Genomic DNA, 14,721 nt, shown 5'->3' on the forward strand with positions numbered 1-14,721 from the left:
GCCCTGTGGGTCCTGAGCATTGGCCCCACCCACCACCCAAAGCTCCCCCTTGCTTAGGCCCTGCCCTCCGCAGCCAAGGCCTCCTCCCCCACCCCCTTTTTTTTCCCCTCCTCTTTTTTACTACTGTGGTACTGTTGTACCTTCCGGTTGTTGATTCATCTATATTCTAATTTTTATATTCTTCCTAACATATCTGTTAGTTTCCTAGTCTAATTTTATTTTTTACTTTGTTATTGTATTTTTTTTTTTTTGCCACCCCAGGCAGCTTGTTGGATCTTGGTTCATGAGCCCGCCAGGGTAAGGCAGAAGCTCCTGTGGTGGGAGTTCCGAGTCCGAACAACTGGACTAACAGAGAACCTCAGACCCCAGGGAATATTCATTGGAGTGAGGTCTCATGGAGTTCCTCATCTCAGCACCAAGACCCAGCTCTACCCAGCAGCCTACAAACCCCAGTGTTGGAAGCCTCAGGCCAAACAACCAGTAAGACAAAACACAGTCCCACTCATTAAAAAAAAAAAAAAAAAGAGACGACAAAATAATATGTCACAGATGAAGGAGCAAGGTAAAAACCTACAAGACCAAAAATATGAAGAGGAAATAGGCAATCTACCTGAAAAGAATTCAGAGTAATGATAGTAATGATGATTCTGAATCTCAGAAATAGAATGGAGGCACAGACTGAGAAAATACAAGAAATGTTTAACAAAGATCTAGAAGAAATAAAGAACAAACAGAGATGAACAACAGAATAACTGAAATAAAAAATACAGTAGAAGGAATCAGTAACAGAATAACTGAGGCAGAAGAACGAGTAAGTGAGCTGGAAGACAAAATGGTGGAAATAACTGTCGAGGAGCAGAATAAAGAGAAAAGAAGGAAAAGAATTGAAGACGTTCTCAGAGATCTCTGGGACAGCACTAAAAACACCAACATTCGAATTACAGGGGTCCCAGAAGAAGAAGAGAAAAAGAAAGGGTCTGAGAAAATATTTGAAGAGATTATAGTTGAAAACTTCCCTAACATGGGAAAGGAAAGAGTCACCTAAGTCCAGGAAGCAAAGAGAGTCCCATACAGGATAAACCCTAGGAAAAACACACCAAGACACATATTATTCAAACTAACAAAAATTAAATTCAAAGAAAAATATTAAAAGCAGCAAGGGAAAAACAAAAAATAACATACAAAGGAATCCCCATAAGGTTATCAGCTGATTTTTCAGCGGAAACTCTGCAGGCCAGAAGGGAGTGGCAAGATATACTTAAAGTGATGAAAGAGAAAAACCTACAACCAAGATTACTCTACCCAGCAAGGATCTCATTCAGATTTGATGGAGAAGTCAAAAGCTTTACAGACAAGCAAAAGATAAGAGAATTCAGCACCACCAAACCAGCTTTACAACAAACACTAAAGAAACTTCTCTAAGCGGGAAACACAAGAAAAGAAAAAGACCCACAGAAACAAACCCAAAACAATTAAGAAAATAGTAATTGGAACATATATATCGATAATGACCTTGATTATTAAATGGATTAAGTGCCCCAACCAAAAGACACAGACTGGCTGAATGGATACAAAAACAAGACCCATATATATGCTGTCTACAAGAGACCCACTTCACATCTAGGGACATATACAGACTGAAAGTGAAGGGATGGAAAAAGATATTCCATGCATATGGAAATCAAAGGAAAGCTGGAGTAGCAATACTCGTATCAGATAAAATAGACTAAAAATAAAGACTGTTACAAGAGATAAGGAGGGACACTACATAATGATCAAAGGATCAATCCAAGAAGAAGATATAACAATTATAAATGTTTATGTACCCAGCATAGGAGCACCTCAATACATAAGGCAAATGCTAACAACCATGAAAGGAGAAATCGACAGTAACACAATAATAGTAGGGGACTTTAACACTCCACTTACACCAACGGACAGATCATCCAAACAGAAAATAAATAAGGAAACACAAACTTTAAATGACACAATAGACCAGATAGATCTAACTGATATTTATAGAACATTCCACCCAAACGTGGCAGAATACACTTTCTTCTCGAGTGCACATGGAACATTCTCCAGGATAGATCACATCTTGGGTCACAAATCAAGCCTCGGAAAATTTAAGAAAATTGAAATCATATCAAGCATCTTTTCTGACCACATGCTATGAGATTGGAAATCAATCACAGGAAAAAAACTGTAAAAAACACAAATACATGGAGGCTAAACAGTGCACTACTAAATAACCAAGAGATCACTGAAGAAATCAAAGAAGAAATTAAAAAAAAATAGGAACAAATGACAATGAAAATACGACAACCCAAAACCTATGGAACGCAGCAAAAGCAGTCCTAAGAGGGAAGTTTATAGCAATACAATCTCACTTCAAGAAACAAGAAAAATCTCAAATAAACAATCTAACTCTACACTTAAAACAGCTAGAGAAAGAAGAACAAAGAAAACCCGAAGTCAGTAGAAGGAAAGAAATCATAAAGATGAGAGCAGAAATAAATGAAATAGAAATGAAGAAAACAATAGCAAAGCTCAATAAAACTAAAAGCTGGTTCTTTGAGAAGATAAACAAAATTGATAAACCCTTAGTCAGGCTCATCAAGAAAAAAAGGGAGAGGACGCAAATCAATAAAATTAGAAATGAAAAAGGAGAAATCACAACTGACATTGTAGAAATACAAAGAATTATAAGAGACTACTACAAACAACTATATGCCAATAAAATGGACAACCACGAAGAAATGGACAAATTCTTGGAAAGGTACAATTTTCCAAGACTGAACCAGGAAGAATTAGAAAATATAAACAGACCTATCACAAGTACTGAAATTGAAACTGTAATTAAAAATCTTCCAACAAACAAAAGTCCAGGACCAGATGGCTTCACAGGCGAATTCTATCAAACACTTAGAGAAGAGCTAACACCGATCCTTCTCAAACTCTTCCAAAAAAAAATCCTGAACAAAATACTAGTAAACAGAATCCAACAGCACATTAAGGATCATACACCATGATCAAGTGGGATTTATCCCAGGGATGCAAGGATTCTTCAATATACGCAAATCAATCAATATGATACACCACATTAACAAATTAAGGAATAAAAACCATATGATCATCTCAATAGATGCAGAAAAAGCTTTTGACAAAATTCAACACCATTTATGATAAAAACTCTCCAGAAAATGGGCATAGAGGGAAGCTACCTCAACATAATAAAGGCCATATATGACAAACCCACAGCAAGCATCATACTCAATGGTGAAAAACTGAAAGCATTTCCACTAAGATCAGGAACAAGACAAGGATATCCACTCTCACCACTCTTATTCAACATAGTTTTGGAAGTCCTAGCCACAGCAATCAGAGAAGAAAAAGAAATAAAAGGAATACAAATTGGAAAAGAAGAAGTAAAATTGTCACTGTATGCCGATGACATGATACTATACATAGAAAATCCTAAAGATGCCACCAGAAAACTATTAGAACTAATCAATGAATTTGGTAAGGTTGCAGGATACAAAATTAATGCACAGAAATCTCTGGCATTCCTATACACCAACAATGAAAAATCAGAAACAGAAACTAAGGAAACACTCCCATTTACCATTGCAACAAAAAGAATAAAATACCTAGGAATAAACCTGCCTAAGGAGGTGAAAGACTTGCACTCAGAAAACTATAAAACACTGATGAAAGAAATCAAAGATGACATAAACAGATGGAGAAATATACCATGTTCTTGGATTGGAAGAATCAATATTGTGAAAATGACTATACTACCTAAAGCAATCTACAGATTCAATGCAATCCCTATCAAACTACCAATGGCATTCTTCACAGAATTAGAACAAAAAATTTTACAATTCGTATGGAAACACAAAAGACCCTGAATAGCCAAGAAATCTTGAGAAAGAAAAATGGAGTTGGAGGAATCAGGCTCCCCCACTTCAAACTATACTACAAAGCTACAGTAATCAAGACAGTATGGTACTGGCACAAAAACAGAAATATAGATCAATGGTACAGGATAGAATGCCCAGAGATAAACCCACGCACATATGGGCACCTAAGTATGACAAAGGAGGCAAGAACATACAATGGAGAAAAGACATCCTTTTCAATAAGTGATGCTGGGAAAACTGGACAGCTATGTGTAAAAGAATGAAATTAGAACACTACCTAACACCATACACAAAAATAAACTCCATATGGATTAAACACTTAAACATAAGGCCAGACACTATAAAACTCTTAGAGGAAAACATAGGAAAAACACTCTTTGACATAAACCACAGCAAGATCTTTTTTGACCCGTATCCTAGAGTAACGGAAATAAAAACAAAAATAAACAAATTGGTCTTAAACTTAAGAGCTTTTGCACAGCAAAGGAAACCATAAACAAGACAAAAAGACAACCCTCAGAATGGGAGAAAATAATATTTGCAAATGAAGCAACAGACAAAGGATTAATCTCCAAAATGTACAAACAGCTCATGGAGCTCAATATCAAAAAAAACAAACAATCCAGTTAAAAAATGGGTGGAAGACCTAAATAGACATTTCATACAGATGGCCAGAGGCACATGAAAAGATGCTCAACATCACTAATTATTAGAGAAATACAAATCAAAACTACAATGAGGTATCACCGCACGCTGGTCAGAATGGCCATTATCAAAAAATCTAGAAACAATAAAAGATGGAAAGGGTGTGGTGAAAAGGGAATCCTCCTGCACTGTTGGTGAGAATGTAAATTGATACAACCACTATGGAAAACAGTATGGAGGTTCCTTAGAAAACCAAAAATAGAACTACCATATGACCCAGCAATCCCACTACTGGGCATATACCCTGAGAAAACCATAATTCAAAAAGAGACATGTACCACAATGTTCATTTCAGCACTATTTACAATAGCCAGGACATAGAACCAACCTAAATGTCCATCAACAGATAAATGGGTAAGGAAGATGTGGCACACATACACAATGGAATATTACTCAACCATAAAAAGAAATGAAACTGAGTTATTTGTAGTGAGGTGGATGGACCTAGAGTCTCTCATACAGAGTGAAGTAAGTCAGAAAGAGAAAAACAAATACCATATGCTAACACATATATATGGAATCTAAAAGAAAAAAGGTACTGATGAACCTAGTTGCAGGGCAGGAACAAAGAGATAGACATAGAAAATGGACTTGAGGACATGGGGTGGGAGGGCGAAGCTGGGGCGAAGTGAAAGTAGCATTGACATACATACACTACCGAATGTAAAATAGTTGGCTGGTGGGAAGCAGCAGCATAGCACAGGGAGATTGTCTCGGTGCTTTACGATGACCTAGAGGGGAGATGGGTGGGAGGCTCAAGAGGGAGGGGATATGGGGACATGTGTATGCATATGGCTATTCACTTCATTATGCAACAGAAACTAACACAGTATTGTGAAGTAATTATATTCCAATAACAATCTATTAAAAAACAAAACAAACTCAGTAAAAAAGCAAACAATCTATTTAGAACATAAGAAAAAAATATTTTAGTGAAGATGTTATACAGATGGTATTAAGCACATGAAAACATGTTCAACTTCATTAGCCATCAGAGAAATGAAGATGAAAATCACAATGAGAATCCTCCACACACCTATCAGAATGGCTAAAATAAAAAACAGTAACAACACCAAATGCTGGCCAGGATGTAGAGAAACTGGATCACTCATATACTGCTGGGGGGAATGTAAAACCATACAGCCACTCAAGGAAACAGTTTGGCAGTTTCTTAAAAAAATTAAATAAGTAACTACTATATAATGCAAAAATTGCACTCCTTGGCATTTATTCCATAGAAATGAAGACTTACATTTATTTAAAAATTTGTACATGAATGTTTATAGAAGTTTTATTCATAATAGCCCCAAACTGGAAACAAGACAGATATCCTTCAGGGGGTAAATGGTTAAAAAAAAAAAAAAATCAACGGTACATCCACACTATGGAATACTATTCACCAATAAAAAATAATCAACTATTGATAGATACAACCTGAATGGATCTCCAGAGACTTATGCTAAGTGAAAAAGCCAATCCCCAAAGGTTACATACTGTATGATTCCACTTATAAAATATCTTGAAATGACAAAACTATAAAAATGAAAAATAGACTAGTAGTTGCCAAGGGTTAAGAAGGGGTGGCGGTGGGAGGGTATAGTTATAAAAGGGCAAAATGAATAATCCTTATGGTTATGGAAATGTTCTCTATCTTGGCTTCTATCATTCTTTGTTTTTATTTTTAAAAATTAAAAAAATTTTTATTTTATTTATTTTTATTTTTGGCTGCATTGGGTCTTCGTTGCTGCATGCGGGCTTTCTCTATTTGCTGTGAGTGGGGGCTACTCTTTGTTGCGGTGCATGGGCTTCTTATTGTGGTGGCCTCTCTCATTGTGGAGCACAGGCTCTAGGCACGCAGGCCTCAGCAGTTGCGGCACGCAGGCTCAGTAGTTGTGGCTTACAGACTCTAGAGTGCAGGCTCAGTAGTTGAAGCTCACGGGCTTAGTTTCTCTGTGGCATGTAGGATCTTCCTGGACCGGGGCTCGAACCTGTGTCTCCTGCATTGGCAGGTGGATTCTTAACCACTGTGCCACCAGGGAAGTCCATTCTTGATATCCTGGTTGTGATACATGCACTAAAGTTTTGCAATATGTTACCATTGGGCAAAATTGTGTAAAGAGTACATGTGATCTCTCTGTATTATTCCTTACAACTGCATAAGAATCTACAACTATGTCAAAATAAATTTTTAATTTAAAAAAGTTAAAAAGCCTTAGGAAAGATAAAATGGAATAATAGAAAATAATTAATCCAAAAGAAGGCAGAAAAGGAGGTAAAAATGAACAAAAGACAAAAGGGACAAATAGGAAACAAACAGTAAGATGAAAGATGTAAAACCAATAATTAAATTAAATGTAAATGGAATAAATAACTCTAGTTAAAAGGCAGGGATTGTCAGCTGCCTAAAAAAGCAAATCTGACTATATGCTGTTTACAATAAATATACTTTTTTTTTTAACTTTTTGTTATACTCAGAGAAGTGTTGCAAGAATAGTACAGATAATTCACAAATACCCTTAGTACTTTTCATTCAGGTTCCCCAAGTGTTAAACATTTACCATATCTTCTTTATCCTTCTCACTGACTCTGTCTTTCTATTTTTTTCCTCTAAACTATTTGATAGTAAGTTGCAGACATGATGCCCATTTATCCCTAAATACTTGCAGTGTATAATTCCTAAAAACAAGGACATTCTCTAAGATAACCACGTACAATGATAAAAAAAAATCAGAAAATTAATCTTAACGCAATACTATTATATTAACCATAGACTTTAATCAGATTTTTTCATTGTCTTAATGATGCTATTAATAGCAAAAGAAAATCCCAGATTATGCATTGCTTTCAGTTGCCTGTTTTTTAATGTCCTTTGATCTGGAACAGTTCCTCAATCTTGCTTTGTCTTTCATGACATTGACATTTTGGAAAAGTGCAGGTCAGTTTTTTTCATAGAATGTTTCTCATTTGGGATTTCTCTGATATTTTCCCATGATTTGATTGAGGTTATGCATTTTTTGGCAAGAGGACTGCAAAAATGTTGTGTGTATCATATCAAGGAGCATATGATGTCAATTTGTCCCACTGCTGGTGTTAATTTTGATCACTTGACTATGGTAGTTATCTCCACAGTAAAGTTATTATTTTTCACTTCATAATTAATATCTCATGAGAACATACTTTGAGATTATGCAAATATCTTGGTACTCCACAAACTTTCACAATTTTAGTACACACTCATACCTGAATTAACTCTTATTATGATGGTTGCCAAATGGCAATTTTTTCCCTAATTCATCATTTCTTCTTATATTTATTAGCTGGCTTTCTAATGCAAGGAAGAGAGTCCATTTTCTTCCTTCCTATCAGTATTAGAATCATGGATTCTTATTTTATACAACAGTTTATAATGTTTTACTGTCAATATTTATTTGATACTCAAATTATCCCAGATTTAGTCAATGGAAGCCCTTTAAGCTTCTTTTGACATGTTCTGAACATTCCTTGAACATTTCCTCACTTTCTGGAACAAGACGTTCTAGGCTCATTTTATACTTTTCTTTACCTCAGCTCTGGAATTAGTCATTTCCTTAAAGAACTCTTGTTCCTTTTAGTATAAACTAGTATTTAAAAACAAAGATCTGAGTACTAGGTGTGCTCATTGCTACTAGGGTGTAATTGTTTCTATGCTCTCTCAGTGGGTAAAGGTAGGAAACAGACGTATGAATTCACACACACACACACACACACACACACACACACTATATATATATATAAAACACACTCACACATCTACATTTATTCCTATATCTATCTATATTTATTAGAAACCACAAGTTCATGTTGATACCTCCAATTCCAATCCAGCACCACAGGGTTCCTTCTATCCTTTCCCCTTTTCATATGTGTTACTCTCTTCTCTGACAGTGAGAAACTTGGCTCTCATTATCCACAATACATTTATTTGTTTAATCCTAGAATACACATAAGATAGTTTTTGAATTGTTAACTCATACTTTCTGTGAAAAAGAAATTTACTAACTAGAGTTTAATATTTATTTACACTACATTTTGTCTTTAGCCTGAGGGCGTTTAGTCCAGATACTGTGTTTTATCTTACTTGGACAGACTAGTGGTTTCCAGGGGTTGGAGAAGATGAATAGTTACCCGTAAAAGGGTAGTACAAGGGATCTTTGTGGTGATGGAACAGTTCCATATACCTTGATTGTGCTGGTGGTTATATGAAGCTACAAATGTGATAAAATTACATAGAACTACCCTCAAATGAGTGCAATCTAGGTGAAATGGATGAAATCTGAATATGTTCTGTGGATTATACCAACATCAATTTCCTTTTTGTGATACTGTTATAGTTATGCAAGATGTAATCGCTAGGGGAAAGAGGGTGAAGGGTATACAGGACCCCTCTGTACTAGTTTTTGCAACTTCCTGTGAATCTATAATTATTTAAAAATAAGAAGTAAAAATAAAGTTGCTTGGGCTTGTCCTCCCTCCCATCCCCCACCCCATGGCCCCAATTATTATTCATTTAAAACACAGGTTAATTTGTGTCTGTTTGTATTGCATGTTAGGCTCCCATCCAACTTCCTTGCTGATTTATTTTTCTTTTTTTGAGTATATAAAACATTAATATGGTTCTAAAAGTCTAAAAGTTATAACTATACAAAGAAGTATACTCAGGGAAGTATTACACTACCAATACTACCATTAAGGTCATTCCAACTCCAGCTCAGCACTTTATCTCCTTTCCAGCCCATTGCCATCTATCTACTCCTGTATGTAAGCAATTTGATTAGTCTGCAGTTTATCTTAACTTGGTTTCTTTTTTTGTAAATTATTATAATCATGTATATTTTAAAATTTCTCCTTCTTAGAAAAATATATGTATATTTATTATGCATACTCTTTTGTATTTTGCTTTGTTTACTTAACAATATATTTTGGAAAACAGATCATAAATATTTTGCTCCTATTTTTAAATTTTACTTTTTTACAGCTACATCTTCACTGTGTAGATGTACCACAGATATTCAACCACTGCCCTATGTATGGGCATTTGGGTTGTTTCTAGTATTTTGCAATTACAAACATGCTGTTGTGAATATCCTTGTGCATATGTATTTTTATACTGTTAAAAGTGTACCTTCAGGGTAAATTCCTAGACATGAGATTGCTGGGTCAAGAGGTACATGTACCTTTAATTTTGTTAGATATTGGAAAATTCCCCTCCATAAGGCTTGTACCATTCTGCAGTCCCACCAGCAATGTATGAGTACCTACCTGCTTTCTCAAAGCCTCACTAACAGAGTGTTTTATAGTACTTTAAAATTTTTACTATCTAGATAGGTTGGAAATGGTACCTCAGTGTAGTTTTAATTTAAATTTCTTTAAATATGAATGAAGTTGAACATTATAAGAAAATAAAATCACAGATCACCATCTCTAGTAAACATAGATGCAAAAGCCCTTAACAAAATATTAGCAAATTCAGTCTGTCAATAAAAAAGTCAAGTTTTTTACACAGTCAAGTAGGATTTTTTATTCTAGGAATGCAAGGTTGTTTTAATATTAGGAAATTAATCAATGTAATTCATCACATCAATGGAAGAAAGGAGAAAAATTTTGACTATCTCACTAGAGGAAAAAAATTTCACAAATTTTAATACTTATTCTTCACAAAAACACTCAATATATTAGAAATAGAAGGAAGCCTCCTCAATCTGACAAGGGGCACCTATGAAACACCTACAGCTAATACTACTATTAAATGGTCAAAGACTGAATGTTTGCCCCCTAAGATCAGGCATAAGGCAAGGATGTCTGTTCCTATCACTTCTCCAACATTCTATTGGAGGTATTAGCCCATGCAATAGGGTAAGATAAACAAGCAAAAGGCATACAGATTGGAAAGGAGGAGGTTAAACTGTTTTTATTTGCAGACAAAATATTGTGTATGTAGAAAATTCTAAGGAAACTACAGAAATATTCCTACTAGAATAAATGAATTCATCAAGGTTGCAGGATTTCTATATGCTATCGATGAGGCACTGGAAAATGATAGGTCACATGGGTTATGCATTTGTCAAAACTCATGGAAGGATATTTATGTAAATTAGTTTGTATCATTTAATTGCATGTAAATTATACCTAAACTTTTAAAAGTTAAAACAACCAAGATAAATGTATATAAAGTATCTTCTAGTATAATTTGGGGTGGTTGCCAATATGCCCTTTCTGAGAAAGTTTTAAAGTAGGGCCAGGTTTTATTTAAAATTTTTTTGTCTATGTTAAGCCCAAATTTGTTTACAGTTACCCATTCCTTAGATTTCCCATCTCTCACCAGAATCTGGGCATAAATGAATGAATGGTATGGGAGTTGGACCCAAATGAAATATCCCTAACAAAGTGATAGAGCAAGCATGGCATTTATGAAAGCTTCCTTTTGGCTGACCACTGTAATGTATTGCCTTCTTTGAACTGATCTTGGATTTAAGAAGTCCTGGGTTTAAATCTGGATTCTGAATGTGATTAACTGTGTAAACTTGGGTTAGTTATTTAACTACTTAGAGTATTTTTCTCATTTGTTAAACAGGAATAACATTATAAAGTTTTATGAAAACATGAGATAATTAACATGACAATGACTGGCACATTGTAGGGACCCAATAAATGTTTGTCTTAATCTTAGCAGGATATTTTAATTAAATCTTTATTACAATTCTATTTGGTACGACATTTTCTTCCAATAGAGGAACCAGAACGGTACAAGAATAGTCTTGGCTGCCAACTGGGAGCTTAGGGGATGGGGATGGGAAGCAGACATGGACCTGATGGAGATAATTTCCCCCAAGGGCCACCACCATACAATGATTTTCTCATAGTTATTTTCTGTACCAGCAACTGTTCATGAATTCATATTCATTCCAGTTTATTTTTCTTCCTTCGTATTTCTAAAATTACTGGTTCAAAGGAGGATTCACTGGCCCTAGCCAAGAGTTCTATTTCCTTATCTCTTCCTAATGAAATGCTTTACTAATTAATGCTTAGAGAAACTGAATTCCTTATTCTTAGTATCTGGGCTCATTCTACAGGTGTAACCCTATTCATTCTTGGGTCACCTCTTTTCCCCCTAATATTGGATATGCCTATTTCATTCATCCATCAAGACTTTAGCGAACAGTTATACCAGGCTCTATGGCTGAGGGTCAGAGAAGATGGTCGTGCCTCACAGCTGAACCTTGAGAGATGAGTAAAGTTATTAGACAGATGGATAAAGTGGGAAAATTTAGGCTCCATTTAAGGAACCCTGCCTCTTCCCAAGAAATTATGCCTTAGTTGCAAATAATAACAACTGGTTGAGAACCTCTTTCTTTCAAAAGGTTAAAGAGACAGGAACTATCCCTCTACCTCTTTTTTCCTAATTTAACTACCATTTGGAATTTTCTTTTGAAATTATGTTCCCAGACCAAAACAAAAAACAAATGAACAAAAAAGAAAACTAAGACTCACCTCTGACTCCTCTCAGGAATGTCCAGCACAAACCCAAACATCATTTCAGCAATTTTATTGGAGCTGCATGTGGGGGTCCTATCCACCTCTACGGCTATGGACAGCATCCTCTGCAGCTGGCATACAATCCTGAGTCCAGAACACAGAAAACAAATGAGCGGGAGGGTCTGGCAAAGAGCTACCCTACTGGCTGGGATGAGGTCCCCACCAGTGTACTAAAGGATCTTGTAAAGCACACACTAGGGTCAGGGAGAACTACTCAAGCACCAGCATGCTTTTATTAGCAATTTCACCTACCTGAATCCCTTTTGCCAGATCATACTATCTGAACCTCTCAGAACCTGGGGTTGAGCTGTAAAAGCAAGCTGCTTTTAAATTCAAAAAGAGAAACATGCAATCTTAAGGATCTAGAGAACTTTAAGGATCACCTAACCTATAACTTCTCTATTTTACAGATGAAGAAACAGGTCCAGAATGACTAACAATTATTTGAATTTCTTTGATAGGAGAAAATACATATTTACCATATAGTCTTCTCCTGTTACTGGTTCCTTTACAATAATCTTTTACTAAGTTCAGTCTCAGAATTTCAACTGGTGAAACATGACCCTCTCTCTCATCAGACCTAACTGTGGGAGACAGCCAGGCTGATGTGGCAGAAGGAATCTGGGCAACCCCTCAGAAGGTGAGCCTGGCCTTGAAGCTAGCCTTTTCTAACATGCACTATTATTTGTGAGGGAAGGAAAGGCTCTGTTTTCAGAAAATCTGCAGCCAGTGACACAATAGGTGGAACAGGGACTCTGGCATCAGATTCTGGCTCAGCAATGACAAGCTGATCAATTTTTGACAAATTACTAAACTGCTTTCAGTCTAAGTTCTCTCATCTCAAAAAAGGAGAAATAATACCACCTATTTCATAAAGTTGTTCTGTTTAAGATATCTGGCAGATAGGCACTCATTAATGGTAAACAGCAGTGCCTACTGTTGTTGTTAAGATCATGATCACTTTTAGGGGGACCCTATTTTATTCTACTAATATCTATTTACAATAAATTTATTACTATTATTATTATTATATTAGCTTTCATTTAAGGAACAGTGTCTGCTTCTCTCTTGGGTCTATGTACTGAGTTCTGGGATAACCCTACTTCCCTACTTTAGGACCTTCCCCAATCTGCTCAAGCAAATACTTCATTGTTCCAAAACATTCTCCCTTTAGATACAAGATTGTCTCCTAAATTAGTTAAAACCCATAGTACTTATATGAAAATCAGGTCAGTGCAACTAGATTATTATATAGCGTTGTGAATTTAGGCACAAATGCTGTATCTGAAATATCAAGTGTGACTGTCATTTTTAACATAATTGACATGGAATAGCAGGTTACTTGTGCAAGGGCAGCTCCAGCCCCCAAATCCTGGCATTTCTCAAAAATGCCAAGACCACTTTCAATCCCATAAAAAAAACGCCAGGAATCTCTTTCCAGTGTGGTCTGAGGTAATAGGACCTGCCCTGGTCCAAACCATTGCTGTTATAACCTGTTGGAACCTGCAGGTTGAACTGCTCTTCTTCTTCCAGGACTGGAGGAGAGACCCAGGTCCTTGAGGACAAGAGGCTGCTGGAACACCCACTACGCATGACTCCTCTTCTGTCAGTGGACAGATGAAGTGGTGAGTAGCTGTAACCCTGTATTGTCTCTTGGAATCTAGGAAAGGGAGGGCACTGTCCTCTGGCTTTTGTTCCACTTCGGCTTTGTGAATTTATATTCACTTAGTGAAGTCCTATTCATCTAGGGGGAAAGCATCTGCTTTTGTTTTACCTTTGGAATTAGGAATTTAGCCTTTAGTCAAACTAAGATAGTTTTTAGTAAAAATCAGCCTATGTTATAAGAGCTTGTTAATTTTGGGGAAACTCCTCTTAGGGCCTGGTGCTGTTCTCTAAAACAGTAAATCCCAATAGCCCCAGGAAAGATAACTTCTGCCTGCTCCTTACAGCTGATTGCTGTTCTTTGTCAGGTTAGGTTGGGGAGAAGGGTGGCTACTGCTGGCCTTCAAGATTCCTGTTCCTGGAGAGGTTTGATTCTCCTTTGGGGACTGAGTTAATCTGTCTTCAGTTACTGCTTTGACCAACCACTTGATGACATCCCTGCAATGGAAGAAAGATAAGAAAGAAAAAGTTTAAACTTCTGTCTTACTATATGGTGCTCAGAACTGCAACTTTAACATGGGCTCCTAGACCTCTAGATTTCCCTATAGGCAACAGAGAGGGCCCTTAGGCTACTTTCAATATTTAAAAAGTCTAATGGAAACCCTGCATTTAATTGCAGTAAGGTTACAAAAGATAAGTAAAACATCAACATTTTTCTTTAAGTTAGAATTATTGAAAGGTATCTCCAAGGTCAAAGAGCACTATCTGTGGCTTCCTGACCAGGAACATTCTTTGACAAAGTGGAAAGTTGGACTGGATGACTTTGTTGGCTTTCTGTTATTAGATGTCAGTTATTAATGCTAATAACCAAGGTTTAGGGTATGTGCAGTGGAGTCAAACCTTACACAGGGTGTAGGTT

General features: G+C 36.2%; 1 protein-coding gene across 2 annotated transcripts in view; it reads right to left on the bottom strand.

Annotated features, from left to right (window-relative positions):
• SIMC1 (SUMO interacting motifs containing 1) overlaps nucleotides 1-14,721 on the bottom strand; it is a 96,455-nt gene that overhangs the window by 13,855 nt on the left and 67,879 nt on the right. For both annotated transcript variants that reach the window (XM_082456408.1, XM_082456407.1), the window contains 2 exons: nucleotides 14,148-14,300; nucleotides 12,156-12,284 (listed from right to left, as the gene is read on the bottom strand). In XM_082456408.1, the coding sequence (XP_082312534.1) occupies nucleotides 12,156-12,284; nucleotides 14,148-14,300 (282 nt within the window). The remainder of the gene's footprint in view (nucleotides 1-12,155; nucleotides 12,285-14,147; nucleotides 14,301-14,721) is intronic.

Source organism: Balaenoptera physalus (assembly GCF_965194825.1).
Source record: "Balaenoptera physalus genome assembly, chromosome: 3".
NCBI classification, from domain to species: domain Eukaryota; kingdom Metazoa; phylum Chordata; class Mammalia; order Artiodactyla; family Balaenopteridae; genus Balaenoptera; species Balaenoptera physalus.